We start from the raw sequence: 25,948 nt of genomic DNA, 5'->3' as shown, positions 1-25,948 counted from the left end.
ACTGCTTCAGAGCAAGCCAGGCCCCATTCATCTGCCCCTGAGCCCGGGGAGACAGATGTGTGCCGAGAGGCACCCACACAGATACACAGACACAGGCACTCGAACACACCTGCACACACAAACAAGTACAAGCACAGGTGTGCACGCACTGACACATTCCTATGCAGTCAGATATGCACACACCTACACATGCTTGCCCACATACAGACACACACACACCCATAGACACATCTGCACACGTGCACCCAAGACCCACTCACAGAAGGCACACCCTCACAGACACATACGTACCCTTGCACACACAGAACATACTTGCACACACAAAGACCCACCAGTGCACGACCCTGCCAGGCCTCAGCGCTGGAAGAGGGACTGCTAATCTAGGTCCCCCAGCTGCCACCGCCTTCCTCCCAGAGCCCCCAGGCCGGCAGGGGGCGCCCGAGGCCCCTTCCGTCCGGGCCCAGCCCTGGTGGGAGGGAGCGCGCGCGGGTGCCACCCGCCCTCCGCCCTCCCAAGCTAGGTCCCCTTTGTTCCCCCACCCGGAAAGAGGCCGCCGCGCCGGGAAGCACCCAGCCACAGAGTCATCCAGGCGCCGATCCTGCGCGCTCATCTCGGTCCCGGAGATGACCGAGTCCCGGCACACGGACCGCCACGACCACAAGGAGGGAGAGCCAGCTCATCATCGCCCACTGCCGGTCCAGGCAGAACCATGCGGCCCCCAGGGCCCCTGCAAGCCCACCGCCTCCCAGGCGTGCAGCCCTGCCCCTGCCCCCTTGTCTCCCTGAAAGTTTGTTAAGTGTTCTCCCCTGGGAGAGGGCCACCCAGGAACATTGAAACAAGAGCAAGAATCCCAGAGGCAAGCCTTCCATCCTCCCCTTCTGCCAGTGTCCAGCTCTTCTGGCCCCAAGGAGCCTCCAGTGAGGACTTTGATTCCTAAAGAACAGAAGCCTGGGGGCCTCCTTCTCCTCTCACCCTAAAACCTGGAATCCTGGAGCTGTGCTAGGCAGGGATTATGTACACTGGAGTCATTTAAGACCTGCCTCTGCTGCTGATAAATTCAGGGCATTGGGTGAGTGCACGACCCTTCTGAGCCTCAGTTTTCCCATCTGTGAAATGGGCTTCCCTGACACTCCCTACCTTGCAGGTGGATGTGAGGATACACAACTCGGTGGAGACCTGGTGTGAGGCCCGGCGCACAGTGAGTGGAAGCTGGCTCCTGTCCCTGTGGTGATTCCTATGTGCTGACCCCTTTCCTGACTGAGCCACTGGACAGGGTTTGAACCCCAGCAGAGAGCCCCACAGTACATGGTCACTAAACCCTGGGACCTGCCTAGGATAGGGCAGCCTGGGGACACTGCACCTGTGCCATCAGCAAACTGCATGTGTCAGGGAGAGCCTGGCAAGACGTCAGGCCATGTTTTTCAAGTGGTTGGTTTCTCTGGGATGCAGGACTGTGGTTCTTCCTCCTTGTTCAGGAGGGAGGGCTCCGCTGACTCTGCCATCTACTCCTCCCCACCCCCTTCCCAGTTGTCTACCATAATTAGGCTCTCTGCGGCTCGGGAGAGGGTATCTGCGCCTCCCCTCCACCCCCAGACTCAGGCTTGCCCAGGGAGAGGGTCCACCCGCCCTCAGGGGCATTGCTGCCCTTGTGCAGGCAGGTGGGGAGTCCTGGCCAAGCCTGTGGCAGAGGTGGGCGCTCCTGCCGTCGCCCTCGGCCTGGCCCCTTGCTCAGTGGTCAGCCGTACGTGGGGCTCGGCAGGGCCCAGGAGGCTGCTCTGGTCATTAACAGCCGGCCTCACTCCAAGTGAATTAGCTGGTCCTCAGGGAGTGAGCGCGGAGGCCTGCAGGCTCCTGGCACCGGCCAGTGATTCATTCAACACAGTCTTACCCCTGCCAGAGGCCAGCAGCATCCCTGCCCCCAGCCCAGAGGCCTGACTGGGGGCTGGGGCGCAGGGCTGGTACCCAGAGCAGCCCAAGCTGCCCGTCCATCTGCCCCTGTCATCCTATTCATCGGGCTGCTCTCCACTGGCTCTGCTCCCCGCTGGCTCGGTGGCGCTTGCCTCCATCCACCAGCCCCTCCCACACACAGGCCTGGTGGCTTTGGACCCGCGCCCAGCTTCCGCCAACCTGGCCTGCCCTGCCAGGCTCTGTCTCCTGCTCCCTTTGTCCCCTGGGTACCTTGAGTGACCGGAGGGAGGTTCCCTCATCCCTTTCCCTCCTCCCTCTGTGCCTTCCTGACCCCCCTCAACCAAAGCCCTGGGATCCACTTAACCGGTCTTGATGAAAAACAGAAGCTCAGTCTATGCATAGGAGGTTCCTGGTAGCTAGCTGCCTGGGGCCAGTTCCTGCCAGGGGCCCTCAGGCCAGCACCCCACCCCCCGCCCCGCCTCTGCCTTCTTAGAACTAAGGTGGGTGGGGAAGGCACGACCTCGGTCTCTGCCACAGAAGCCCTTAGGAGCCCACATGTGTCCCCTCGATGACCAGCATCCGCACTTTCATTTGCTCGGCAGGAGCCAGGTGTCAAGAGGCGGGCGCTGCTGAATGAGTGAGTGGACGCCCTCCCCGCACAGAAGCGACTTCTCTTCATCAGCACTTGTGACTCACATCTTGTCAAATCTCTCCAGCTTGCAAACCTTTCTCCTGCAGCTGCCGATTGTAGAGCATCCACATTTCATGGCCAGAGACCTGAATTCCGGGGCCGGCCGGTTTTCCATGAGCTGGATGATCACTCCTTTGAGCCAGCTGTTCCCCATGGTCGTGCGGGGCTTGCCGTCCCCCAGGCTGGCTCTGACGATTAGACGCGTTTTATCTTGTGCAGGGAACACAAGACATCGAGATACCACCCAAAGACAGCCACCGCGGACTCACTCCAAGTGTTCTTCCTGGGGGGGCTCCCTAGCACATATGTGGGCAATTTCCCCTGTATTGTTCTATAATCCTTGATGGTTGCTCTATAATTGCTCTCAAATGGTTTAATCATAATAAATAGCATCTGCAGAGCAGTTTACAAACTGTAACTCTTCCCGCACCCCACTCCCACCTTTACAAAAAGAAACTGAGGCTCAGAGAAGTTAATGAACTTCTCTAAGACCACACAGTGAGCACGGAGGCAGAGCTCACCCCTCCCCAGCCTGTGGGGCTGGCAGGTCCCCAGGCTGCTGTGTCCCCAGGTCACCTTGTCCCCAGTTTTGGGCAGGGGCGGGAGGCACAGGGAGCCTGGCAGAAGACATGGAAGCTGTCTGGCATCTGACAGCTGCTGGGGAGGGGGCATTTCCTCAGGTGTGAGAGTGTCCAGGCAGGATTGTATGCTCACCTGTGGGTGCAGATAGATGTTCAGGCTGAGACCAGGTGACACCCAGAGGGGGCTTATTTAGGGGTCATACCTCCCAGGGTGAGATGTGGAACCAGCTTAGTTTCACAAACCCTTCCTGTTCTTCGGTTTAGGTGACTCAGAAACTTCTAGAAAAAGACTGGGCCAAATGAAATGCTTCCATTGGAACGGGAAGCAATGCTTCCATGGCTTCCAGTCTCACCCAGATAGACTGTTTCATTAGTTTGTTTGATTTGCCTGTGAGCTGCTGTTTTGGTCAGAAAACTGAGGCACGAGGGAGGCACGTGGACTGGCCCAGGAGCACATAGAGATGAGAATGAGGGGCGGCGACAGCAAAGCAGAGCCCTTGTGTAGGGGCTGCGGCAGGCAGGGATCAGCAGGGGAGACCCCCAACCCACCCAGAGCAGCCTCCTCATCTTTGAGTCCAGTTCGGAAGATGCCTCCTGGACTGCTCAGCGGAACTTGTCTGCTCTCTCCCGGGTCTCCCGGCTGTGGCCCTTGTTACACTGAGTGTATACTTTCCAGACTGTGCCTGCCTCCCTCAGTGGGTGGTGACCAGGGAGGGAGCCTGTGTGTGGATGCTAACATTTGGGAATGCTTAAAAATACAGGGAAATACAAAGGAAACTAAAGCAAACACCCATGTACCTGCAGAGAGTGGCTCTGTACGCCAACCCCTAGATGCGAGGGGCGCCAACATGACTGCAAACACAGCAAGCACGCGCTCATATTCGTGCATGCGTGAACACACGTCTGGCTCACAGGAACGAAACCTGTCGCCAGACATGGCTATGTGTTCACAGTTGCATTTCCAAGGCACGTGCACACCCATAATCAGGAGGTGGGAGGACTGGAATGGGGCCTGGTCCAGAGAAGTTGGACTAAGGCTAGGGGCGTGGCTGCTGCCCGCCGGCCATGTGCCTGTTTGCCAAGGGTGTCCAGGCCAGCACCAGGCCTGCCCCCAGCTATCACTTTCACTGTGTGCTTCTGTCCTGATTGGCAAGGCCCCCCATCAATGGGGAGCCCACTAGGAAGCCACCAGGGTTGGGACTCCCTGACCCTATTTCTGGGGTTTCAGGCTGCAACACTTCCTGGCCTTTCCTGCTGGCCCCTGTGGCTCCTGGATGACGTACACACAGGCACAGCCACTGTGGACAGATAAGGACTGAGGTCCCTTGGGAGGTGGACCCGTGGGCAGGAATCAGAGCCTTCAGGGTGGAGCTGGGTGACCTTGGGGCTAATACCACCAACCACACCGCCACAGTTCCTTGAAAGGCAACCATCGTGAGCTCTGTGTGCGGACAAGAGAAATTACCACCAAGTAATAATATAGGGGCTTCCCTGGTGGCTCGGCTGGGAAAGAACGCGTATGCCAATGCAGGAGACTCCAGAGATGCGAGTTTGATCCCTGGGTCAGGAAGATTTCCTGGAGAAGAAAAAAGGCAATCCTGTCCAGGATTCTTGCCTGGAAAATTCCTAGCAAGGAATTTTGAGGAGAGGAGCCTGGCGGGCTGCAGTCTACAGGGTCACAAAGCGTGTGTGACTGAGCACACACACAAGCTCTAAGTTGTGGGTTGCTTTCTTATTCAGATGTGAACAAAATGACTGCTGCCCAGTGTCCTGCAAGAGCTCCAGTCTCCCTCCCCGTATTCCACAAGCACTTCAGTTCTGTCCATCTGACCCCAGCTCAGCTCTAGGCCTGCACGGGCACATCTGGGGCTTCAAAACTCAGCTGGACTCAAAGGCTCTGAGCCTCAGACGGCAGCTTGGAATTTGAAGAGGGTCCCCTCCACATTGCACTGGGAACCTGTGAGCCCCTTGGGAGCCCGTGGCCTTCCCCAGGGAGCCAGTTCACACCAGGCTGGGTGGTGGCTCTTACCAGCGCGCTGTGGGGTCCCCTGAGGGACCAGCCAAGGTTCAGCCGGGGAAACACCCAGGTTGACAGTCCCAAGAAAGAGGTGGGGAGGCAGCCAGTGGCCCCTGTGTCCTGCCCTCCTGGGGCTTGTTCCTGGGAGGGTTGGACCCCATCTTGTCCCGAGCAGTGTCCCAGCACTAGGGCCATCCCTTCCCTGTTGAGGAGGAGAGAGCCAGAGCCGAACTATCTGGTGGAAACACCACAGAAGGGGCCTTGGAGAGCAGGGGCGGATTTTTCAATCACCCTTAAATAGCGCAGTGGATTTTGCCATTTCTTGGAAAGTCCCCCAAAGTCAAGAGAATGAAAACAGGGAAATGGAGTGGGATGGGAAGCAAGTGTGAGGGAGGGGGCAGAATCACTCAGCTGCGTGGGGGCACGTGGGGGATTCTGGAAAGGGCTGGGAGAGTAGGGGGCGGCCACTTACAGAGCCAGGGCAGGGGCCTGGGGAGACTGGCGGTGGACGGCTCAGGTGGCGTGGAATGACCTGTATTTATCCTGCCAGTTCCCTCCAGGGGCCTCCATTTCCTCTCCTGTAAAATGGGGCACCTACCTGGATTGGCGTGAGGTTTAAACAGCATATAACCTGCGAGGAAGTGCTTTGGTATAAAGGGCTCCAGTCTTTTTATCACGATAATTAATTTAGGCCTTAGTTCTAAACAGTGGTCCCCAATCTTTTTGGCACCAGGGACCGATTCTGTGGGCCTTCCCTGCTGGTTCAGCGGTAAAGAATCTGCCTGCCAATGCAGGAGACTACTGGTTCGATCCCTGGTCTGGGAAGATCCTCTGGAGAAGGAAATGGCAACCCGCTCCAGTATTCTTGCCTGGGAAATCCCATGGACAGAGGAGCCTGGCGGGATACAGTCCATAGAGTTGCAAAAGAGCGACTGAACAACAACCAATTTCGTGGAAGACAATTTTTTACGGACTGGGATGGTTTCGAGATGATTCCAGTGCATTACATTTATTACGCACTTTTATTTCCAATCTAATGCTGCTGTTCAGAGAAGGCGATGGCGCCCCACTCCAGTACTCTTGTCTGGAAAATCCCATGGGCAGAGGAGCCTGGTGGACTGCAGTCCGTGGGGTCGGGAAGTGTCGGACACGACTGAGCGACTTCACTTTCACTTTTCACTTTCACACATTGGAGAAGGAAATGGCAACCCACTCCAATGTTCTTGCCTGGAGAATCCCAGGGATGGGGGAGCCTGGTGGGCTGCCGTCTATGGGGTCGCACAGAGTCGGACACGACTGAAGCGACTTAGCAGCAGCAGCAGCAGCAATGCCGCTGCTGGTCTGACAGGAGGTAAACCGGTACATGGCCAGGAGGCTGGGGATCCGTGTTCTGAAGTTCATAGAAATACCAAAAGGCCGACAGAAAAAAAAAAAGACAGTCTGAAGAGGTTGGATTAAGGGAAAGAAAGGTAGGAAGTAAGAGGGGGTAGGGTTGATCCCATCTACCTCAGCGTGCTCTGGAACTGGGGAGTGCCCTCAAGGTGGGTGCTGGGCCTCTGGCAGCCCAGACAGGGAGGGAAATGTGCTTAGTTTCAAGATACAGAGGGTCTATAAAGAAAAACTAAAGCAAGTTATTTGTGAGAAGTCTTTTTTTTTTTTTTTGACTGCACCATGTGGTAGGCAGTACCTCAGTTCCTTGACCAGGGATCGAACCCGGGCAGTGAAAGTGCGGTGTCCTAACTACCGGACTACCAGGGAATTCCCCAGGAGTCGTCTCAGGAGGGTGTTATTTATTCCCATTTTACAGGTGAGAAAACTGAAGCTCATGGAGGTTACACCTTGCCCAAGGACTCACATGCTAAGCCACAGAGGCAGGCAAGGAACCTTGTTCTGATGGGCTCCTGCCCCCACCCATCCCAACAGGAGGACAGCAGGGGGACCTGGAGTTTGTGCTTCTAATCATCAGGCTACACTGCCCTGCTGGTGTGGGGGCCTGAAAGGAATTTGTCCTGTGGGTCACTGTAAAGAAACATTGTGCAATGTTGGGCTTCCACAGCCCGGAGCAAGGCCATGGTCAATGGTAGCCTGGAGAAATAAATGTTCAAGGCATTGTTGCCAACTGTCTACTGATGTCACAAAAAAGCTCAATGAAACAGCCCGGGAGTATTTAGTTTTCTGTAGGTTAACTTACTGGTGAGTCCTTGGCCACAAACAGTTGCAAAATGCTGTTCTCCTGGTCATCATATCCCACCAGAAGGAACCCTGCCTCACAAGCAGAAATCACCCATCTGGGGAGGAAGGATTCTCTGCTCTTTCTGCAACCTGAAAGGCACCTATCTACTGGAGGACGAGCCCCTCAGCTGGTGAAAATAAACTCCTTACCAATTGACAGAGGAAAGTCCAAGAGCCTGTCCGTACCTTTGGAGGGGGCAGGGGTGGGCACAGGCTGGTGGGGGCAGGATTGCTTGTGACCAGCAGCTTTTCCCTTTGAAAGCAGAAGCTACACCTGGTTTTAAAACCCAGCTCTGCCAGGTACCCCGGGCAACACCCGCCCACTCTGCGCCTCTGTTTTCTCTCTCGTGTTGTGGTTTAGTTGCTCAGTGGTGTCCGACTCTTTGTAGCCCCATGGACTGCAGCACACTGGGCTTCCCTGTCCATCATGATCTCCCAGAGTTTGCTCAAACTCATGTCCATTGAGTCACTGATACCATCCATCTCGTCCTCTGTCGTCCCCTTCTCCTCCCGCCTTCAGTCTTTCCCAGCATCAGGGTCTTTGCCAGTGAGTCAGCTCTTCGCATCAGGTGGTCAAAGTATCAGGGCTTCGGCTTCAGCATCAGTCCTTCCAGTGAATAACGCAGGGCTGCCTCCTGTGAGTGTAGGACTGAATGGGTTAATGTGGATCTGGAGTCCAGAGTCATGTCTGACCCAGACTTTGTTCAGTAAACAGGAGCTGCCTGTCTCACCGCCCTCTCTACTGCTTACACCTTGCAGCTCTGTCCCTTGCCGTGCCCCTGCTGGGGCGGGTCTTCAGGGTTCTAGCCCGGTAGCCAGGCCCCACTTGTGGAAGGGCACGTTTGGAACGTCTCTGCTTGTTTGGGGCAAGGTAGCTTTCAGAGGCGCCCTCTCCCTTCTGGCCCTCCTGCCTTACCCTAGTGTTCATGCGCCTACCTGGATAGTTTCCCTGTTGGAGCTGCCCAGGCCCCCTTGCCTGTGCGCTCTCTCTTACTTCTTTCCCTGACCTTAGCCTCTTGCCAAGCCTGATTTGCTCCAGGAAGCACCTCTGCCCTGGGCCTTTGAGTTTTCAGAGCCAGTGTCTGCCAGGGCCCCCATTGCTCATCTAGAGGGAGGGTGGGTGGCATGGAGCCCTGGCAGCTAGGGCCAAGGGGCTCTCTTCCTGGCCAGGGGCTACTCTGCTGGCAAATCAGGCTCCTGTTCTGGATCCCAGCAACCCCACCTGTAAAAGGAGGCTCTTTCCCATTCTCTCCATCTGCAGAGGTGCTTGCTATAACTGTCTGAAGCACGTTCAGGTTTTCTCGTCTCCTCTGGCATGGAGCAGGTGTTCACACCTGGGATCAGGGCTGGCTCAGTGGAACGTCGGGCCCAATTCCACTTGATTCAGAGAAATAGAATGGTCACTTCTTGATGAAGTATAGCCAGATGTGCAGAACACAGGGCCACGCCGAATGGGGGAATACAACCAGACCTGCCCCTGCCAGCCCCAGCCTGCACGTATGCCCAGAGACCCTCTCTCATTTCATCCCAGGTGATGGGAACAAGGTGGGGAGGATAAAGAAATTTGCTTAGAACCAGAATCGGCCAAGCCTAGGCACTCCTTGTCCTAGGCATCCTCCAGTCCCTGGCACGCCCCAACTCCTACCAGTGGCTCTGTGAGGAAGAGAGGTGGGACTGAAGAGAGGAGTCATGGAGGACCCCAACCACTGCCAGGTGCCAGGCTTGCATGAAGCTGAAGCTTCCAGTAACCAGAAGCTGGGGTTCTGAGCTATGGATGTTTCTTAATGCCGGTCCTTGCCTGCTTTGAGAGCCATTTCAATTCAAGAGGGGCTTCCCAGGTGGCACTAGTGGTAAAGAACCTACCTGCCAAAGCAAGAGATGAGGGTTCAACCCCTGGGTCAGGAAGATCCCGAGGAGGGCATGGCAACCCACTCCAGGGTTCTAGCCTGGAGAAGCCCATGGACAGAGGAGCCTGGCAGGCTACAGTTCATAGGGTCACAAAGAGTCAGACACGACTGAGCGACTAATGCTCGACACTCATTTCATGCAGGCTCAGTTATTAACATTAATCATTAATTTCTGACTTCCCTTTTATCTGTTTCTTCAGGTATTCAGAACACATTTTACTTCCATCATGGCTGCCCCTTGTTTAATTATAGTGGTGACTTTGAAAAACATTCTGGAATACATTTTATCATCCTAAAAGTCTTCATTGAGGAAACCTCCAACCTATCACATATGGCCCAAGAGGAGGCTGGTTACTCCCTCAGTGATAGGTACTTCGAAGGGGGCGGGGGGGGGGTGTCTCAAAACTATGTCTTGGCCAAGGACTTTGATGTGGTCCCGTGAACGACTCAGGATGGAGGGGGTACTGACAGCTGTGCCGTTCCTTTCCCTCCCTGGAACCTGGGTTATATTCTTCCCTACACTTAGCAAGTAGGAAAACCGAGGCCTTGCCAGCTGCCAGGTGGGTGGGGAGGTGTCTAGCCCATGCTTTCAAAGTAACACTCTTGAAGCACCTAAGTGGCAAGAGTGAGGGGCCTGCCCTGGAGAAAGCTGCCAAGAGCTAGTACACAGTCACAATTCTAGGCTTGGCCACAACACTGTAAGTTAAGAACGCGCTGCAGCTGAGGAGGCCTGGGGCTCGTGGTTCAGGTGTGTGAGCTCTGACTCTCCTCTCAGGCTCTTGCACTCCCTTAGAAAGGGTGCTCCTCTTTCCCTTCCCTGGGGAGGTTTGCTCTCTGGAGTAACCTTTCATCCTGTTTTGAGACTTTTCTATAGAATTGTCCAAGCCTCACTTTTTTTCCCCAGTGAAATCCTCAGAAAACCTCTTGGAGGAGAGAACATTACTTTAAAGGAGGCTGAAATCTCCTCCCCTCGCTCCCACCTGGATCTGGAAACCAACCGATTCCTCTGCGCTGCACTGCGCAGCTGCGAGCCCTCCCAGGAGGGTGCGGGAGGCCCGATCCTGGTGTCACCCAGTTGCTCTGTGATCTCTGCTAAGCTTCTCCATCCTTGTGCTCTGTCATGTGCAAACCAAATGCTCCTGGAGCCACCCTGGCTTCTCCATTGCAGAGGCAGCATCAGAGCTGGAAGTTGTTCTCGGACTGAGCGCTGCAGGTCCCTTCTTCCTGACAGTGTGTCTCAGATTTCTGCAGGAATGCCATAGTTACCAGCACAAGAGTAAGGACCAGACCAGGGTAACCAGTCATCTGGCGTGTCCAGGCGTTTCCTGGTTGGACCACTGAGTGTTCTGAGCCCCGGAACTATCCAATCGATCACCTTGTCTGCACTCCCCTTGGCTGTGAGAGGGGGAGCTGGTGGTGTGTCCTCCATCCCTCATATCTTCTCCCCTTTAATCGAGACTGGGGGTGGCTCCTCTGCCAGGGGTAACTGAAAGGTAGAAAAGACCCATTTAACATAGAAGAGGAAAGAGGAACCTTCGATATGTCAAAGAGCCGGCCTCTCCCAGCTTCAAGTTTAACCAGGTTCGGGTTTCTGGACTGGCCCAGACCACCGAGGTCCTCAGCTGGGGCCTGCTTTTGGTTCCTGTCTTGCTGGGTTTCCACGTGGGGCCAGGTGCAGAGATCCCCCCTTAAATGCCTCCTCGCGGTCACATACCTGATTAACCTTTCTCCAGACGCCCTGCTTTCGCAGCCAGGGCAACAGGGTGTGCGCCCACACGTTCTCCCGTAGCCAGAACCTTCACCTGCCACTGGGATGCTAGGCCCACGCACTCACAAACGGTACCCAGAGCTTAAGCAAAACACCTACTTGGGCTATGCAGGGAGGCACGCGCGCGCGCACAAACACACACACACACACACACACGGATGCAGGGAAGAAGGCCTGGGAAATGGCACAGGCCAGCAGAAGATCCCTGGAGGCACCAGGGCATGTGTGCTCAGAGGGTGGCCAAGGTCTTGTACACAGCACACACCCCTTCGCCCCAAGCCTCCCAGAACTCCAGTTTGGCATCAGTTTGGGATCAGGCCCTGAACTTCAAGAGATGTCCTCCTCCCTCTCCCAACCAGGCAGGAGCCTTTGGATGGCCAGACCTGTGTGGGTACCAGGGCCTTCTGGCCTGGCTCCCTGGGAGGATGGGCAGGCCCAGGCGTGCTGCACGAGAGAGCAGGCGTGTGGAGGGTGGCTCTTACACAATCCCATCCGGGTTCGGCAGGGCGGGAGAGTTGAAAGGGCCCTGGCAGCTCCCCAGGCCCTGATGCCTGGGCAAGGAAACCACAGCCTGAAACTCCTGGGTTTCTAAAGGCGGGTCTTTTGGAGGCTTGTTCCTCTCAGACTCTATCCTTCCTCTGAGGCCAGAGGGGCTGCCAAGGATGTCAGGCACCGAGTCACAGGCTTCCAGAAACTCAACTAGGCCGGTGCCCTCCCTTCCCACCGAGTACAGGAAGAATTTGCTGAAGACATTGTTCCTTTGCCCAGAGTCCTACAAAAACTGTGAAGCCAACCCACTTAGGTACAGATGGCAGTTGGAAAGTGGAATCCTGAGAACACTGACAGCTTTCCTGGTTGTGCCAGACCCTATTTTTAAGCACTTTCTGCATATGAACTTGTTCAGTTCCCACCAGAACCCATGGAAGGTAGATACTATTCTTGTCATCTCTATTTTTCAAAGGTGGGAAGATAACTCTCCCAAATTCACACAGAGAGCATATGGCAGAGCTGGGATTCGAACCTAGGCAGCTTCACTAGCATTTATATTCTTTCTGGTCTGTTGGGTATCAAAATTATGAGATGACCAATTAGGAATATGTTGGAAATGGCTTTGAGCAAGAATTTCAAACTTAAGTGCCTACAGGGTGAGGCAACTGAAAAAAATGTGTGCCCCAGGCCAGCAGAGAAAGGCCTGTTGTCCAGCCAAGAGTGAGCAGGCCATGCAGAGGTGTCCCTCATGCAAATTCCCTAAAACCAAAACTAGCCTGGAGGCCAACTGGGTCCCCTGGCTTAAAGCAACTCTAACCTAAGCCAGTGCGCCTCAGGCTGTAAATGACCAGGGACAGGACATGTGGACTCCCAAGGCATTACCAGTGTGTCCTGGGGGTGGGGGGTGGGGTGTTGAAAGGTCACAGAAGCAGCAAAGGGCAGAGGGGCACCAGTGAATCAAAGTGACAGGGGATGGGGATAACAACCTGTTCTGAGAGAGCAAAGGAGGTGAGGGGTTGCCTTTCACTGGAGAAAGGAGGCTTTTTCCTTTTTGGCTGTGCTGAGTCTTCATTGCTGCACTCAGGCTTTCTCGAGCTGCAGCAAGTGGGGGCTCCATAGCATGGGTGCAAGGCACATGGGCTTCAGTTGTTGCGGCTGGCGGGCTCCAGAGCACTGGCACCTGGGCTTAGTTGCTCCACGTGAGAGCTTCCCAGACCAGGGACTGAACCCATGGCAGGAGGATTTCTAACCACTGGACCATCAGGGAAGTCCAGGAATGAGGCTCTCCATTAGCCTAAATAACTCCTTCACTTATTAGGTGTCAAATACTACATGCCTACCGCAAGATGGAGGTTCAAGGCCACAGCTGATTCAGGGCTCATTTAACAACAAAGATTCCTCCACTGTAAGGTTTTAGCCTCAACTTGGTCACTGATTCACTTGGTTACCCCAAGTTCCTTGCTATAATCCCTTGGTCCGCTTTCCTGACCGGTTAAAAAGGACAGCGATAGCATATTAGAGGGTGAACCTATAAATCTGCCGATTTTCAGTTGGTTTTGACCTTCAAAATAACATCAGTTTCATAAAACCCAACCCTGTAATTGTCCTACCTACTTTGGAAAGTGTGGAGAATACCTAAAAATGCTTGAAGCATGAGCCAGAGGCTCACTGCCACCTACACAGCAGGCACCCAGTGCGTGCACGGTGAAGGGAACGCTGGTTCCAGAACCAGGCGGGCATGAGCCTTACTTCTCCACCTAGCCAAGCCAGCTGCGCAGGGACAGCTTCAGGCAAAGCAGTTCTTCGAGGGAAATTCACATTCACCCAGTTCCTCCCAGGATCTGTCCCCTCCCTTCGCATCCCCTCCCCCGTTCACTAAAGTAAGAATCCAGAACAATCGTGACCAGTTTTCATCCGTGGACACAAGAGACGACTGCCCAAGGCTACTATCCAGACAGGGAAGAAGACTCAGCCGCTCAAAGGCGGCACAGAACAGACTCAATACATCCGCGTTTCGGGGACTAAACGATCCCTTCCAGGGTAACCAGAGTTTAAGGGTCGCACCGCAGGAGGCGGTCTTGTACCCCATGTAGGAGCCGCACAGCCCCTACACTTCTCGGGATAACGTGATACAAAGGAAGGGTCGCGGCCGCAGCGGCCAAGGAGACCATTCCTGCTCTGGGGCGAAGGGCGGCGCCGGTTTCCGTCTCAGTAAAGGCAACTGACGGCAGGCAGGAGCAGAGTGAACAAAAAGGTTGGGACGCGTGGCCCCGGGGGACACCACTTGCCAGCCCTTTGGTCTGGCAGGCGCCCGCCCTGGGGGGAGAATCGCACCTCCAGCCATCGGGGCGCCCTGGGGCAGGGAGCGGACCCGGCGGGCGCCCCACCTTCGCGGTTGCGTATCCAGGACAGGATGGCGACCGCCAGGCAGCGGGAGGTGGCGCGGTGCCCTGTCCTGTCCAGCACCTGCCCCACGTTCCCTTCTGCCGGAGGACAGGGAGTCCGGGCTTCTCTTTTCCCCAAAGGACAAACTCGCTCGGGAAAGCCCCCACAGGCCAGCGGCCAGAAAGGCAGATGTAAACCGGGATGCGAGCCTGACAGGGGAAATGGGAGGGGACCCCGACCCGAGTGGCGCCCCGGCACTCCGCGCCTGCTCCCGGCTGGGCAGCGGAGTCTGTGGCCCAAGGCGGGTGCAGCCAGGCGAGTGAGCGCTGAGCTTAGTTAAGGCGGGGGGGGGCGTCTCGCGGTGGGAATAGGGCCACGGGTCCTTGACTTAAATAAAAGAGAAGGGCGACCCACTCAGTCTCTCTTCTCGACCCCCGACTTCAAGCACTGCTGGACTTGGCAATCGTCCCTCCTCCGCGATCCCAGACTCCGGGTTTTCTTCATTCCCAAATCGGCGGCCCCCAAGAGACAGACAGAGGAACCTGCCAATGGCAGGACGCAAAGCGTCAACTTTGTGTTCGCCCGCCACTCTCAGCCAGTGTGCGCTCGCTTCTCCGGAGTCCCGCCTTCCGTGTCGGGCGCCCCCTTCTGGCAACACGAGGATGAACCCTATCTGTCGCCATCTTGTGTGTGGCACAGGTATTTTTTCTCTCGAACGTCTGCACTCAATTCGATCTGTCCTGCCACAAAGCCGGTGCCTCAGTTCGACAGCCAAGTGCGATGGCGCTAAGAAGAGGGTCGCCTACGGTTTTCGGATCGTCCGAGTGGGTTGGGTCGCCACGTCACGCCACGCTCGCCGAGCCCAGCGCCATCTTGAGTGTGGCGTCCGGATGGTTCCCTTCTTCGGGCTCCGCGTGTTCCCTAAATGGCGCCCAAAACTTCAAGGAGCCCCCAAGGACTAGCCCACCCGATATGAGGGACGATTACGTCCCCTCGAATGACCTAGCAAGGAAATGTTCAAGTGCCCTTCACAGAGCCTTAAGTGGGGCGGGAGAGCGGCAGACTCGAAGGCCGGGTCCTGGAAGCATCCCAGTAGCTGTCGCGACGGCAGTGACCGCTCGGGGCAGGCGCAAACCAGAACCCCGAAGTGCGGGCACCCGCTGTGTGTTGCGACGCCCGTGGGCTGTTCAGCTCGACGACACAGCCCATACCGGCCCTCGAGTCCCCTCGATGCACGAATACCCCCAATGTGAATGCTTGGCACGAAGCCCACTCGTCGGCTGGCTTTGGCGGCAGGCGCCTAGGCTGGGTAGTGGGCGAAGGGGTCACCTCCCCAAGACTCGGGGCACCCAGAACTGGACGCGGGTAGAGGACGTAGGGGGTGCCCCAGGTACGCGGGTCTCGGCCTCACACCCTCATCGTTCGTCGTGGGGCTTTCCACCGACCTGCGCTGGGAAAATTCGTGGTGGAACGTGCCAAGGCGCGGGGGTGGGCGGTGAGCATCCCGGGGCACTACGCCGGGCACCGCCCGGGGCAAGCACAGCCCAGCACCCGGCCTGCCCCTCCCCCGCGCTGGCTGCCGTCGTGTGGGCCAGCCGCCTCCTCCTCCTCTTCTTCCCTCCCCCCTCCTTCCGAGCTACCGCGGGGAGGGGCGAGGACGGGGTTGGGGGCAGGTGGGGGGCTGGGCGGGCAGCTTTGCCGCGCTCCGGCTTTCTGCGTCAGCAGCCCCAAGCAAAACAGCAGCGGGAGCGCGCTCCCCCAATGCGAGCGCGCGCCCCTCCCCCCGCGGCGTCAGTGCCGCCGAGACCCGGCAAACTCAGACTCCGAATGACAGGGCGGCCGGCGACTGCGCAGCACGAACGCACCAAGGCACTGCCGCTTTAAGCATGCTTGCCCATTGTTCGGAATCGAGCCAATGAGCGAGCGCCCGCTCCCTGCCCGCAGCCAATGGCGTTCGGGCAAAGGAGGCCGAGCGCCGCCCACTAATCTATATTAAAGGTTCTGGCGCCGCGTGAGTTCCCCACTGGCTGCTCTGAAAAGCCATCTTTGCATTGTTCCCGTCTCCGGCTCCCCGGATCGCTGCAGCCACCTCCGCCGCGCGCCATCTCCGCCGCCGCGGACTCCGGCAGCTTTACCGCCTGAGTCCTCGAGCTCCCGCTTTTCTTCTCAGTCCGTTGCATCGGATCACCGGAGTGCCCCATCATGTCAGACGCGGCCGTGGACACCAGCTCCGAGATCACCACCAAGGTGAGGTTAGACGCCGCCCGCCCGCCCTTTCGGGGTCCGCGCGCCGCCACTGCCGGAGCGGTGTTTGGCGCGCAGCACCCGGCTCTGCTCCGAGCCCGCTGTTACTACCGTTCGCTGCGGAGCCCGCCTGCTCCCGGCCTAGGCTACTAGGTAGCCCACTCTTTGTGCGCGTGCGGGGGAGGGGGCGGGAAGCGCCGTGGGCAAACGTGATGCCCATCCGGGAGTGACCTGGGGGTCCTCAGGGACTCGGAGATGCGAGTGCGGAGGCCGACAGGCTCGATGGGAAGCTGCTGCACTGGCTCCCGAAACTTGTTTGTGACTCTTTGGAGTGGCGGCCGGAGGATAGGGGCCTGGCTGGGGGGTCGTCGGCCCACGGGGCGCGCGGAAATAACTTTGAAACTGGAGCGCTTTTGGAATCGGAAGTGCCGGGTCGGGGGGGGGCCGCGTGTACGGGCGCGGGCCGGCTGCGGGAAGTGGCGGCTCCGTGGCGAGCCCCGTCCGCGGTGCTGCTCTTTGTTAGGCGCCGGGCGGCCGAGTTTTCGCGCCTTGTAGTGGATCCGGAGAGGTTTATCTGGACTAGGCTCCGATAAGGCGGAGCGGGGCGGCGGGGCCGCGGTGTCGGTTGTCTTCCCGTGGAGGTGTGAAGGTCTCCTCCGCCCTGCCTGCCCTCGGGGAGGGGAGGTGGGGTTCCCGGGGTGTGGAGGAGTGTGCCGGGAGCAGCCGCCCAGCCTCAGTAATTCACCAGCGGTACTAGGCTTCGCTGAGGAGGAGGCGAGCCCACGCGCTGGAAGGGAGGGAACGGAAAGTGAAGGAGCGGCGCGCCGGGGCGACGATGGGCGCCCCCCGCGGCTGCCCGGGGGCACCGAGTGTGCGGCTGCTTCGGGGACTACGCGGGCGAACAAAAGCTGCGGCCACGACTACCTTCTTGCGGGGCCGAGTCGCGCGCCCGGGGCTGTTAAGGCCCGGTGATGCGGATTCAGTGCCCTCGGTTTTGAGAAACTGCGCGTTTGGCGCAGCTCCGCTCCTGCGCGCCGCGTCGGTCTCGCTGCCTGCCCTGGGGAGTGTCTCCGCCCTCGGCGGGAGAACGGCACTTTGAGGAGGAACCGTTTTTTTTTTTTTTATCCTTTGGTACTTATTCGTGCCCCTGCGGAGACAGGCGCGAGTCACCTTGGCGTCTCCTTAACCCCTGTGCCCCTGGCGTCACCCCTGGTTCTTTCCCAGGGGCGACTTCCCGAGAGGAGCGGGGCTTGGGACACGGATCTCCGCCGGGGCTCCCTCCGGCCCTCTCTGAGCCCAGCCAGGGAACTAGTTTGAAGGAGAGGGTAAGCCCTTCCCAGCGCGGGCGTTCGCTTTTCCCCCAAGGTGATTTACCGCTAGGAGCCTTAAATGCCCCTGTGGAATGCGTCTCCGACGGCCTCGGGCTGCGGGACTGCTAAAGCCCCGCGGACTTCGGAGTGGCCTCCCGCGGGACTTTGCCCGCCAAATACAGAGACGTAGGCTTGCGAGGGAAGGCGGCGGGGGCGCCCAGAGGCCCGGAAAAACTGGAGACCAACTGGCGCGCGCCCGGTCGTGCCAGTGCAGCCAGAGGGCGCCGGGTCTCCAGGGTCAGGGGCGCACTCGGAGGGCCGGGGCCACGTGCTCCGCGCGCGCGGTGCGTGCAGAGGCCCGCGCGCAAAGCCCGCCGGGCGGGGGTGCGCGCCTGCGCGCCACGACCTCCCCGCCCCCACAACTCCCCGGGGCTCCGGCCGCCAGGGGGCGGGAGCGGGCGGTGCCGGGGTCCGCTCCGTGTAGGACAGGGAGCAGCAGGAGGACGGGGCCGGCAGGTGCCCCGGGGCCCTTCACCGGAAGGCGCCCGAGCGGCCTCCTGTTCCCGGGCTGCTCGAAGCCTGTTTGTGTTGACGGCAGAGTGTGCCGCACAGGGTGGAAAAAATTACGGGGCTGCGGGGTGCCCGCGGCGGCGCTGCCCCTTGGGGCTTGGGCGAGGCGCGGCCTGATGGACACCGAGCTGGCCTCAGACGGGCGAGAGAGCCACGGAGGGAAATTCTGGCGCTCCCAACTGCCAAATTTCCGGGACGGCGCGCCTGCGTGCAGCAAGGCCTCGCTTGGGCCCAGGAGTGTGTCGCCTGAGCCCGCGCCCATGTCCAGGGCTGTGGTCTGCCTCCTTCTGGGATGGCTGTGGCTTACGGAGGGATCGGTGGGATTCTGGTGCCTTCAAAGAAAGCCCTGCGCTTGCCAGATCGTGGGCTCCGAGCTCGAGGTCGAGCTCGACTGCGGGGCCTCTGGCTGGAGAAGCGGCTTCCCCAGTTTTGCCAGTTAGTTTCCTTCCATTACCTTCCCAGACTAGTCCACCCACGAGAATCCTCCCGCAGTGTCAGGGCCCTCCCCCATTGCCTTATTTATTTATGGCACATACCTACTGTCTTCCAAGAAGGATTTGTGAGAGGCGGAGCTCTCTGGTTGGAAACAAGTCTGTGATGAGAGTGTGAGTGAAGTGTTCCTGGGCTCGTCTGCCCGGCCAGACAGGTTTCGGGCTGTGGTGCCACATGGCTTGTTTCCTAAGAAGCATGAGTAAAGGTGCGGTGGGAATCGCTGACCTGGATCCGTTTTTAAAAGTGTGTGTGTTTTTAAGGGTAGAGAAGTAGGATGAGATCCAGGCCACAGACAGTATTCTTTGCTCCCTCCCACCTGTAACTTTGAGCTTGTAACTTGGGACATCAGGATTGGCACTGATTCCCTCCTACCTGTAGGTTAGGGCCCCTTTGTCAGCCATAGGCTACTCAGAAGACTTACCAGTTCCTTTTCCTTTTTGAAGGACTTAAAGGAGAAGAAGGAAGTTGTGGAGGAGGCGGAGAATGGGAGAGAGGCACCTGCAAATGGGAATGCTGTGAGTGTCCGCTGTGGTCATGACCCCCAGCAGCTCCTGACCCAGAGTTCTTACTTAAAAGACTTCGGGCTTATCAAGGGTGGGGTGGGGGGCTGAGGCCTTGGCCAGTTCTGTACTGGGATATCTGGCTGGAACTTCAGGGAGCATCTCTCCGGGGGTCTGGTCTATCCCTTGGAAGAAGGGACGTTGGGGGCAGAGTGATGTTCTGTCCTCATCAACAAGCTGCTCTGCTTTCTGTCGAGGAGAATGAGGAAAATGGGGAGCAGGAGGCCGACAACGAGGTAGACGAAGAAGAGGAGGAAGGTGGGGAGGAAGAGGAGGAGGAGGAGGAAGGTGACGGTGAGTGGCTTTGTTATTCTAGTACCTTCTGGTCTTTCCTAGCAGATGGGGAGGGACTGGGGTCTCCCTGGGGGGTGGCGGATCCAAGGGACTACCTCCAACTGGGCTTGTAGCCACAGAGCTGGCATCTTTCTCACTTTAAAGTAGTGACTGTGGGGCTGTCCCCCCAGCACCACGCTCACTCCCACTGGAGAGTGCCCTCCATGCCCTGATGAGTTGGTTGGTGGGGCTTCTCTGATTTCACTTGAGTTTTCTTACCTCTGATGACAAGCTGCCCGTGATGGGCAGTGTGGGTGCAGCAACTGCCCGGTTTGTCGGGCAGCAGAGATGGATGGCTCAGCGGCACTCAACCCTGGTTACTCTGTTACTTACTGGAGATTGCCCAAGGAGCTGCAGTTTTCCTGTCATCGTGTCCATCCCACCCCCACCCCTGCCGTTGGAGGCTGCCACTGAGTGGGAGAGCCCCAGGACCCACGGTCTGGTTAGTTGAGGAAGGCAGGGTGGTTTACCTGGGCTTTGTTCTCACCAGGTGAGGAAGAGGACGGAGATGAAGATGAGGAGGCCGAGGCAGCTACGGGCAAACGGGCAGCTGAAGATGACGAGGTAGGTCCGGTCTGGCTCGAGTTGGGGGAGAGGGCTGGAATCTGAGACACTAACACTGGAGGGGCTGGTGGAACTTAGGAGTTACAAGATGCAGTCTTCCTGAGCTGGAGTGGGAACAGGGACCTCTGGAACCGCGCATGCCTGGTTTTAGCTCTGCCAGCAGGAGCTCAGCCAGTGGGTGGGTGGGCCCAGGGGATTGGAAGAAGCCTTGACAGTCCTTCCCTTCCCAGGATGACGATGTGGATACCAAGAAGCAGAAGACTGATGAGGATGACTAGACAGCAAAAAAGGAAAAGTTAAACTTAAAAAAAAAAAAAAAGGCCACCGTGACCTATTCACCCTCCACTTCCCGTCTCAGAATCTAAACGTGGTCACCTTCGAGTAGAGAGTCCCGCCCGCCCGCCCCTGGCGGGCAGCGCCACCCACGGACGACAGCGCTCTCCGCCACCCAACCAAAACCACAACGTGAATTTGCAACAGGGGAGGAAAAAAGAACCAAAACTTCCAAGGCCCTGCTTTTTTTCTTAAAGTACTTTAAAAAGGAAAATTTGTTTGTATTTTTTATTTACATTTTATATTTTTGTACATATTGTTAGGGGTCAGCCATTTTTAATGATCTCGGATGACCAAACCAGCCTTTGGAGCGTTCTCTGTCCTACTCTGACTTTACTTGTGGTGTGACCATGTTCATTATAATCTCAAAGGAGAAAAAAAACCTTGTAAAAAAAGCAAAAACAACAACAAAAAAAAAACAATCTTATTCCGAGCATTCCAGTAACTTTTTTTGTGTATGTACTTAGCTGTACTATAAGTAGTTGGTTTGTATGAGATGGTTAAAAAGGCCAAAGATAAAAGGTTTCTTTTTTTTCCTTTTTTTGTCTATGAAGTTGCTGTTTATTTTTTTGGCCTGTTTGATGTATGTGTGAAACAATGTTGTCCAACAATAAACCGGAATTTTATTTTGCTGAGTTGTTCTAACAAAGCTGTCTCAGGCCTGGTTTTTCTGTTTTGGTTTCTTCAGGCTTTCTCCAGAGAGGCAAGGGCAAGGATCTTGAACTCTGACCCTGCTGTCCTTTCTGGGGCCGGGGGTTGGAGAATTCAGCTGAGAGAGGTGTGCCCCTTGGCACCAGGGTCTGGTGGGTGGCCATCCTGTAGTCAAGGACTGAGCTGCAACTGGCTAATGGGGACACTATAGAGCTATGGGCTGAAGGGGGAGCCACTTAACCGCTTCATCCCTTCCTAGGATTGTAGTGAGAGCATCTTTGAAGTTGTTCAACCCAGTTTCATTGGAAAGGTCCTGACACCTCTATACCCTGGGGGAACAGGCTACACGCCAGGCTGCCCTCTGGATCCAGGAGGTGGGGTGGGGGGTGGTCCAGGCCCAAGTGTGAACTCAGGGCCAAAGATCCCAGAGATGCCACCTCCCTGTGGGACAGCTGCTAGCTGTGCCCTTCACCTCAAAGGCCTCACTGGATTATCCTGGCCACTGAATGGCTCCCCCTTCTGGTCCCTTAGGACATAACTTTCCAGGAGACTAATGCAGCTTAGGTTTAGTCACTAAGAGCTAAGTCTTTGGACCCCATAGGTGTAGCCTGCCAGGCTCCTCTGTCCATGGGATTTCCCAGGTAATACACTGGAGTAGGTTGCCATTTTCTTGTCTAGGGGAACTTCAGACCCAGGGATTGAACCTGGGTCTCCTGTGTTGCAGGCAGATTCCTTAGCAACCTTGCACTTATTCAAAATTCCGATCTCCAGAAGAAACAAATAGCTTGGTTGGAGGAGAGACAACCTGCCCCTTCAGCACAGTAAGGGGTGATAGGTGAGCTGCTCGGAATTTTCAGACAGGTGAGTCAGGGCAGTGAGTCAGAGCAAACCTGACAGTGTGACAAATTCCAGCCCTCGGGGAGAGGTGACTCTTAAAAAAGAGCCCTTAAGAACCTTCTGGGGTCTACAGATGAGCCTCATATGTGTGGTGGGAGGGGTCTACAGAGGAGCCTTGTGTGGTGTGGGGTCCACAGAGGAGCTGCGTGTATGGTGTGAGGAGTCTCAAGAGTCTTCTCCAACACCACAGCATCAATTCTTCGGCACTCACCTTTATTCACTGTCCAACTCTCACATCCATACATGACCACTGGAAAAACCATAGCCTTGACTAGACGGACCTTTGTTGACAAAGTAATGTCTCTGCTTCTTAATATGCTGTCTGGGTTGGTCATAACTTTCCATCCCAGGAGTAAGCGTCTTAATTTCATGGCTGCAGTCACCATCTGCAGTGACTTTGGAGCCCAGAAAAATAAAGTCAGCTACTGTTTCCCCATCTATTTCCCATGAAGTGATGGGACTGGATGCCATGATCTTAAGTTTTCTGAATGTTGAGTTTTAAGCCAACTTTTTCACTCTCCTCTTTCATCAAGAGGCCTTTTAGTTCTCCTTCACTTTCTGCCATGAGGGTGTTCAGTTGCTCAGTCGTGTCCGACTCTTTGCCACCCCATGAATCACAGCACGCCAGGCCTCCCTGTCCACCAACTCCCGGAGTTCACTCAAACTCAAAGTCCATTGAGTCAGTGATGCCATCCAGCCATCTCATTCTCTGTCATCCCCTTCTGCCCCCAATCCCTCCCAGCATCAAAGTCTTTTCCAGTGAATCAACTCTTCGCATGAGGTGGCCAAAGTATTGGAGTTTCAGCTTTAGCATCAGTCCTTCCAATGAACACGCAGGACTGATCTCCTTTAGAATAGACTGGTTGGATTTCCTTGCAATCCAAGGGACTCTCAAGAGTCTTCTAAAACACCACAGTTCAAAAGCATCAATTCTTTGGCAATCAGCTTTCTTAACAGTCCAACTCTCACATCCATACATGAGTGTGGGGCAAATAACAGCCCTGCTGGGCCTCCATCTTCTACTCTGCCTGCAGGCAACACTAGCATGAGGCGTGTTCCATGACCCACAGCTGCTTTTCCAAGTCTGCACTGTGAGCTCATCACACTCACTTTCCCATCCGTACTGCTCACCCCTCCAAAGGTTTCGTCTGGAACAGCCCCTGCTGCCTTCAGCAGAACCCACTTCTCTGTAGTCCTGAGTTTAGTACACAATTTATCACTGCCTGGAACGTGTCCTCGGGGTACAGGGTCGCCTGGATCCTATTCAAGTTCTCTCCAAGGGGAAGGACAGGATGCCCAGGGACCCCAGGTTGGAAGATTTGTGGGGAATGGGCGCCCCCTGGTGGACATAGAGAAACTGCATGTGGCTCTCCTGCGTTCCGCTCCTTCCAGGAAAGAGCCATTCTGGCCCCTGGCCCCTAGCAAACGCAGCCTCTGCCAAGATCTTCCTCCCTCTCTGTTGCTGAAACCCCAGTCAGACATGAAAGTCGGTGGTCATTTCCCAAGCCTTCCCTCTGGATAGTTTATGGCCCATCTCAGGGTTCTGATCCTTCTTTTCCTGGAGTGGAGACTGCAGGCCTCCCAGAGCCAGAGCTGAGACCAGGGTTGGCTCCTCTGGAGTCATGGGAGTCCCCTGGATTCTGGACCCTCTTCTTTCAAACTCCCTCTTGTTTGAAAGTGTTAGTCGCTCAGTCACGTCTGACTCTGCGACCCTGTAAACTGTAGCCCGCCAGGCTCCTCTGTCCATTGCTCTTCCCTTCTCCAGGGAATCTTCCGGACCCAGGAATCGAACCCGGGGTCTCCTGCACTGCAGGCAGATTCTTTACCAGCTGAATACCCGGGAAGCCCTCTCTCATTAGTTCTGTTGAAATGCACGGTGTGCAGAGCGTCCTCCTAGGGCAGGCACAGCTTTTGGCCATCTCTGGACCCTATTGTAGGACTTCACACAGTGGCTGCTGCCCTGATGAGGCTCTAGGACGTCAACTGACTGGATTTGGAGGTGGGGGGGGCGGGGGTTCCCAGCTGTACTCCCTGGAACCCTGCCTCACTTCCAGGCTGCCCCAGGCCCGAGGGCCAGGATCTGGGGTCACCTCTCCAAAGCTCTGTTGCTGGCCCAAGGGCCCAAAGGCCTCCCAAGTCCCAGTCCTTCCAGAACCCTGATGCCCAGTCTCCCCTGTGGCCTCCTGTGTCCTGGATGCAGGCCAGCCCTGCCTGCCTCAGGTCCCTGGCCACTCTGGTCCCTCCTGGTGGAAGTTGTTTCGTGAGGATGAAAACCCCGGTAACAGCTTTACTTGAGCTGGTCCAGTTCTGAAGTGTGACTGTTTGTCCCTCCCAACCTCAACTCTTTGTAGGCAAGGACAGGGCTGTCCTCAGCCTATGGAGACCTCAGTCTATGCCCACAGCGTCTTCTGAGCTCAGAGAGGTGATGAAGGCTCACATAAGGAAATAGAAGTGAAACATTCTAAAACTGCCTGCAACATTGACCATATATACTGGGTGAATGATATGTGCATTATTTATGGAGACGGCCTAGCAGCCAGTGACTGGTGTGGGATTCCACGAAGTTCTGGGCATAGCCAAGAACCCAGTTAGAAGGGTGTGTGTGCCCTCGGGAGCTTTCCATCAAGGCTGCTGCCCATAGCAACATGAAGTGCCAGGTGGTCATTTGAGACAAGCTCATTTCACATGCACCCATGCTGGGGCCCAGCTGTGCGGCTCTTGGCAGCGAGCAGATCCCTTGAAGGAAGCGGATGCTAGTGAGGATTCCAGAAGGTACTGGGGACATCTGTTGTTTTTGCGACCAGCAGTCTTTACTGTTCTCTTGGCAATAATCTCCTGAAACTGTCCAATCTGCCTTCTGGATAATTTTCCCCTCTCCCAATCTTAATCAAGCCTCACAGGAAGGATGTGGTTCGGTCCTGGCCAATCAGTGCCTGGAGGTCCCCTCTGGCTAAACAGATTGGCTCAAGTTGATCCAATCAGAGTGAGCCCTGAGATTTCTGCCTGAGTTGCTGGGAAGAGAACAAACTTGATTCTGAGCCTTGGGCATTGAACTTGGGCAGCTGAGTAAGAAGCTGAGGCTGCAGCCCACATGGATAGCAGCAGAGTTGAGCCAAGAGGCAGAGGAACCCTGAGTTTTCTGATGACATTGCTTGAGCCCCTTAGTCTAGCCATGCCTGAAGCTAGAACAATCTTTTGACTTGTTAATTATACATGTCAGTAAATTTCTTCCTAGCTTAGGCTGGTTCACGTTGGGTTTTCTGGTCTCTGAGCCACACTAGTAAACAGATGAATACAGGGCTTTAGGGTCCGGTCTGCAAGGCTAACCAGGCTTCCATGAACAAAGACAACCTGAAGGAGGAGCATGGGGATGTGGGAGATTGCTTCTCTGGTGAGGTTTCCAGGTTGAGAGGGGACAGAGGGAGGTGAATCAGCCTCGGAAGAGGCTGTGATGCTCACGGCCTATCTCTCAGCAGGATGGCAGAATACTGCTGGATTCATTCTCAACTGGGGGTGGGCACTGGGGAGAGAGGGCCCGGGTCATCTGAGCTGCCCCTCATGTACCACCCGCCTGGAGACTCCCTTTCCCTCATCTCTAGTCCCAGGACTCTGGTCCTCTCATCTCCCAGCAACTCACTGAACTTCCAGAATTCCCACCTGTGCCTCACAGTCAAAGTCTCACTGAACTAACTCAATTGCTCTTGAAGACCAGAGGTGAGAGGTGAGACTCTCCGTCTTTATGCCGCCTGGTGCCTCCCAACTGTCTCTCTGCCTCAAGTTGGGCCTGAAAGGTGAGATTCCCTGTGTGAAGAAGTGCTGGGCTAAGCAGTGTCCAAGTGTCTTCTTTCCACAGAACTCACGGGGTCTTTAATATACCAGGGAGTCTCCAGGAATAGAGTTTAACATGCAGCTCATCCCAAGTTTATTTGACCTGTATTTTTTCCACAGTAAGTCTATTAACATGCTGAAGGACATTCATGTCCAGAAAAAGCTGATCTTGCACAAGGCCCTGATCT

General features: G+C 56.3%; 1 protein-coding gene and 1 long non-coding RNA gene across 3 annotated transcripts; both read left to right on the top strand.

Moving 5' to 3' along the window:
- Positions 1–477: 477 nt before the first annotated feature.
- On the top strand, positions 478–2,988 carry LOC129538259 (uncharacterized). Its single transcript, XR_008682190.2, has 3 exons — positions 478–1,069; positions 1,145–1,198; positions 2,511–2,988. It is a non-coding gene; the product is annotated as an uncharacterized LOC129538259 (long non-coding RNA).
- A 12,998-nt stretch (positions 2,989–15,986) lies between these two features.
- On the top strand, positions 15,987–21,033 carry PTMA (prothymosin alpha). 2 transcript variants are annotated; one of them, XM_055398321.2, is made up of 5 exons: positions 15,987–16,225; positions 19,038–19,109; positions 19,355–19,448; positions 19,978–20,051; positions 20,282–21,033. In XM_055398321.2, exons 1-5 carry the CDS (start codon positions 16,181–16,183, stop codon positions 20,327–20,329), a joined length of 333 nt encoding a protein of 110 aa, XP_055254296.1. In that variant the 5' UTR covers positions 15,987–16,180; the 3' UTR covers positions 20,330–21,033. The 2 variants fall into 2 exon arrangements, with proteins under 2 accessions (XP_055254296.1, XP_055254295.1); XM_055398320.2 differs by having other exon boundaries at positions 19,352–19,448.
- Positions 21,034–25,948: the final 4,915 nt, after the last annotated feature.

The sequence above is a fragment of the Moschus berezovskii genome, chromosome 2 (genome assembly GCF_049115385.1).
Source record: "Moschus berezovskii isolate FMDL1 chromosome 2, NW_MosBer_1.0, whole genome shotgun sequence".
Classification (NCBI taxonomy): Eukaryota; Metazoa; Chordata; class Mammalia; order Artiodactyla; family Moschidae; genus Moschus; species Moschus berezovskii.
The sequence above is the reverse complement of the archived record's forward strand: the minus strand, read 5'-3'. Positions and strand labels throughout refer to the sequence as shown.

Bases quoted from the DNA above. Each gene is read 5' to 3' on its own strand.
- PTMA (XM_055398320.2), top strand. From the start codon at position 16,181: ATGTCAGACGCGGCCGTGGACACCAGCTCCGAGATCACCACCAAG. The intron at 19,449-19,977 runs GTGAGTGGCTTT...TGTTCTCACCAG, and splicing joins GGAGGAGGAGGAAGGTGACG to GTGAGGAAGAGGACGGAGAT. The intron at 20,052-20,281 runs GTAGGTCCGGTC...TTCCCTTCCCAG, and splicing joins GGGCAGCTGAAGATGACGAG to GATGACGATGTGGATACCAA.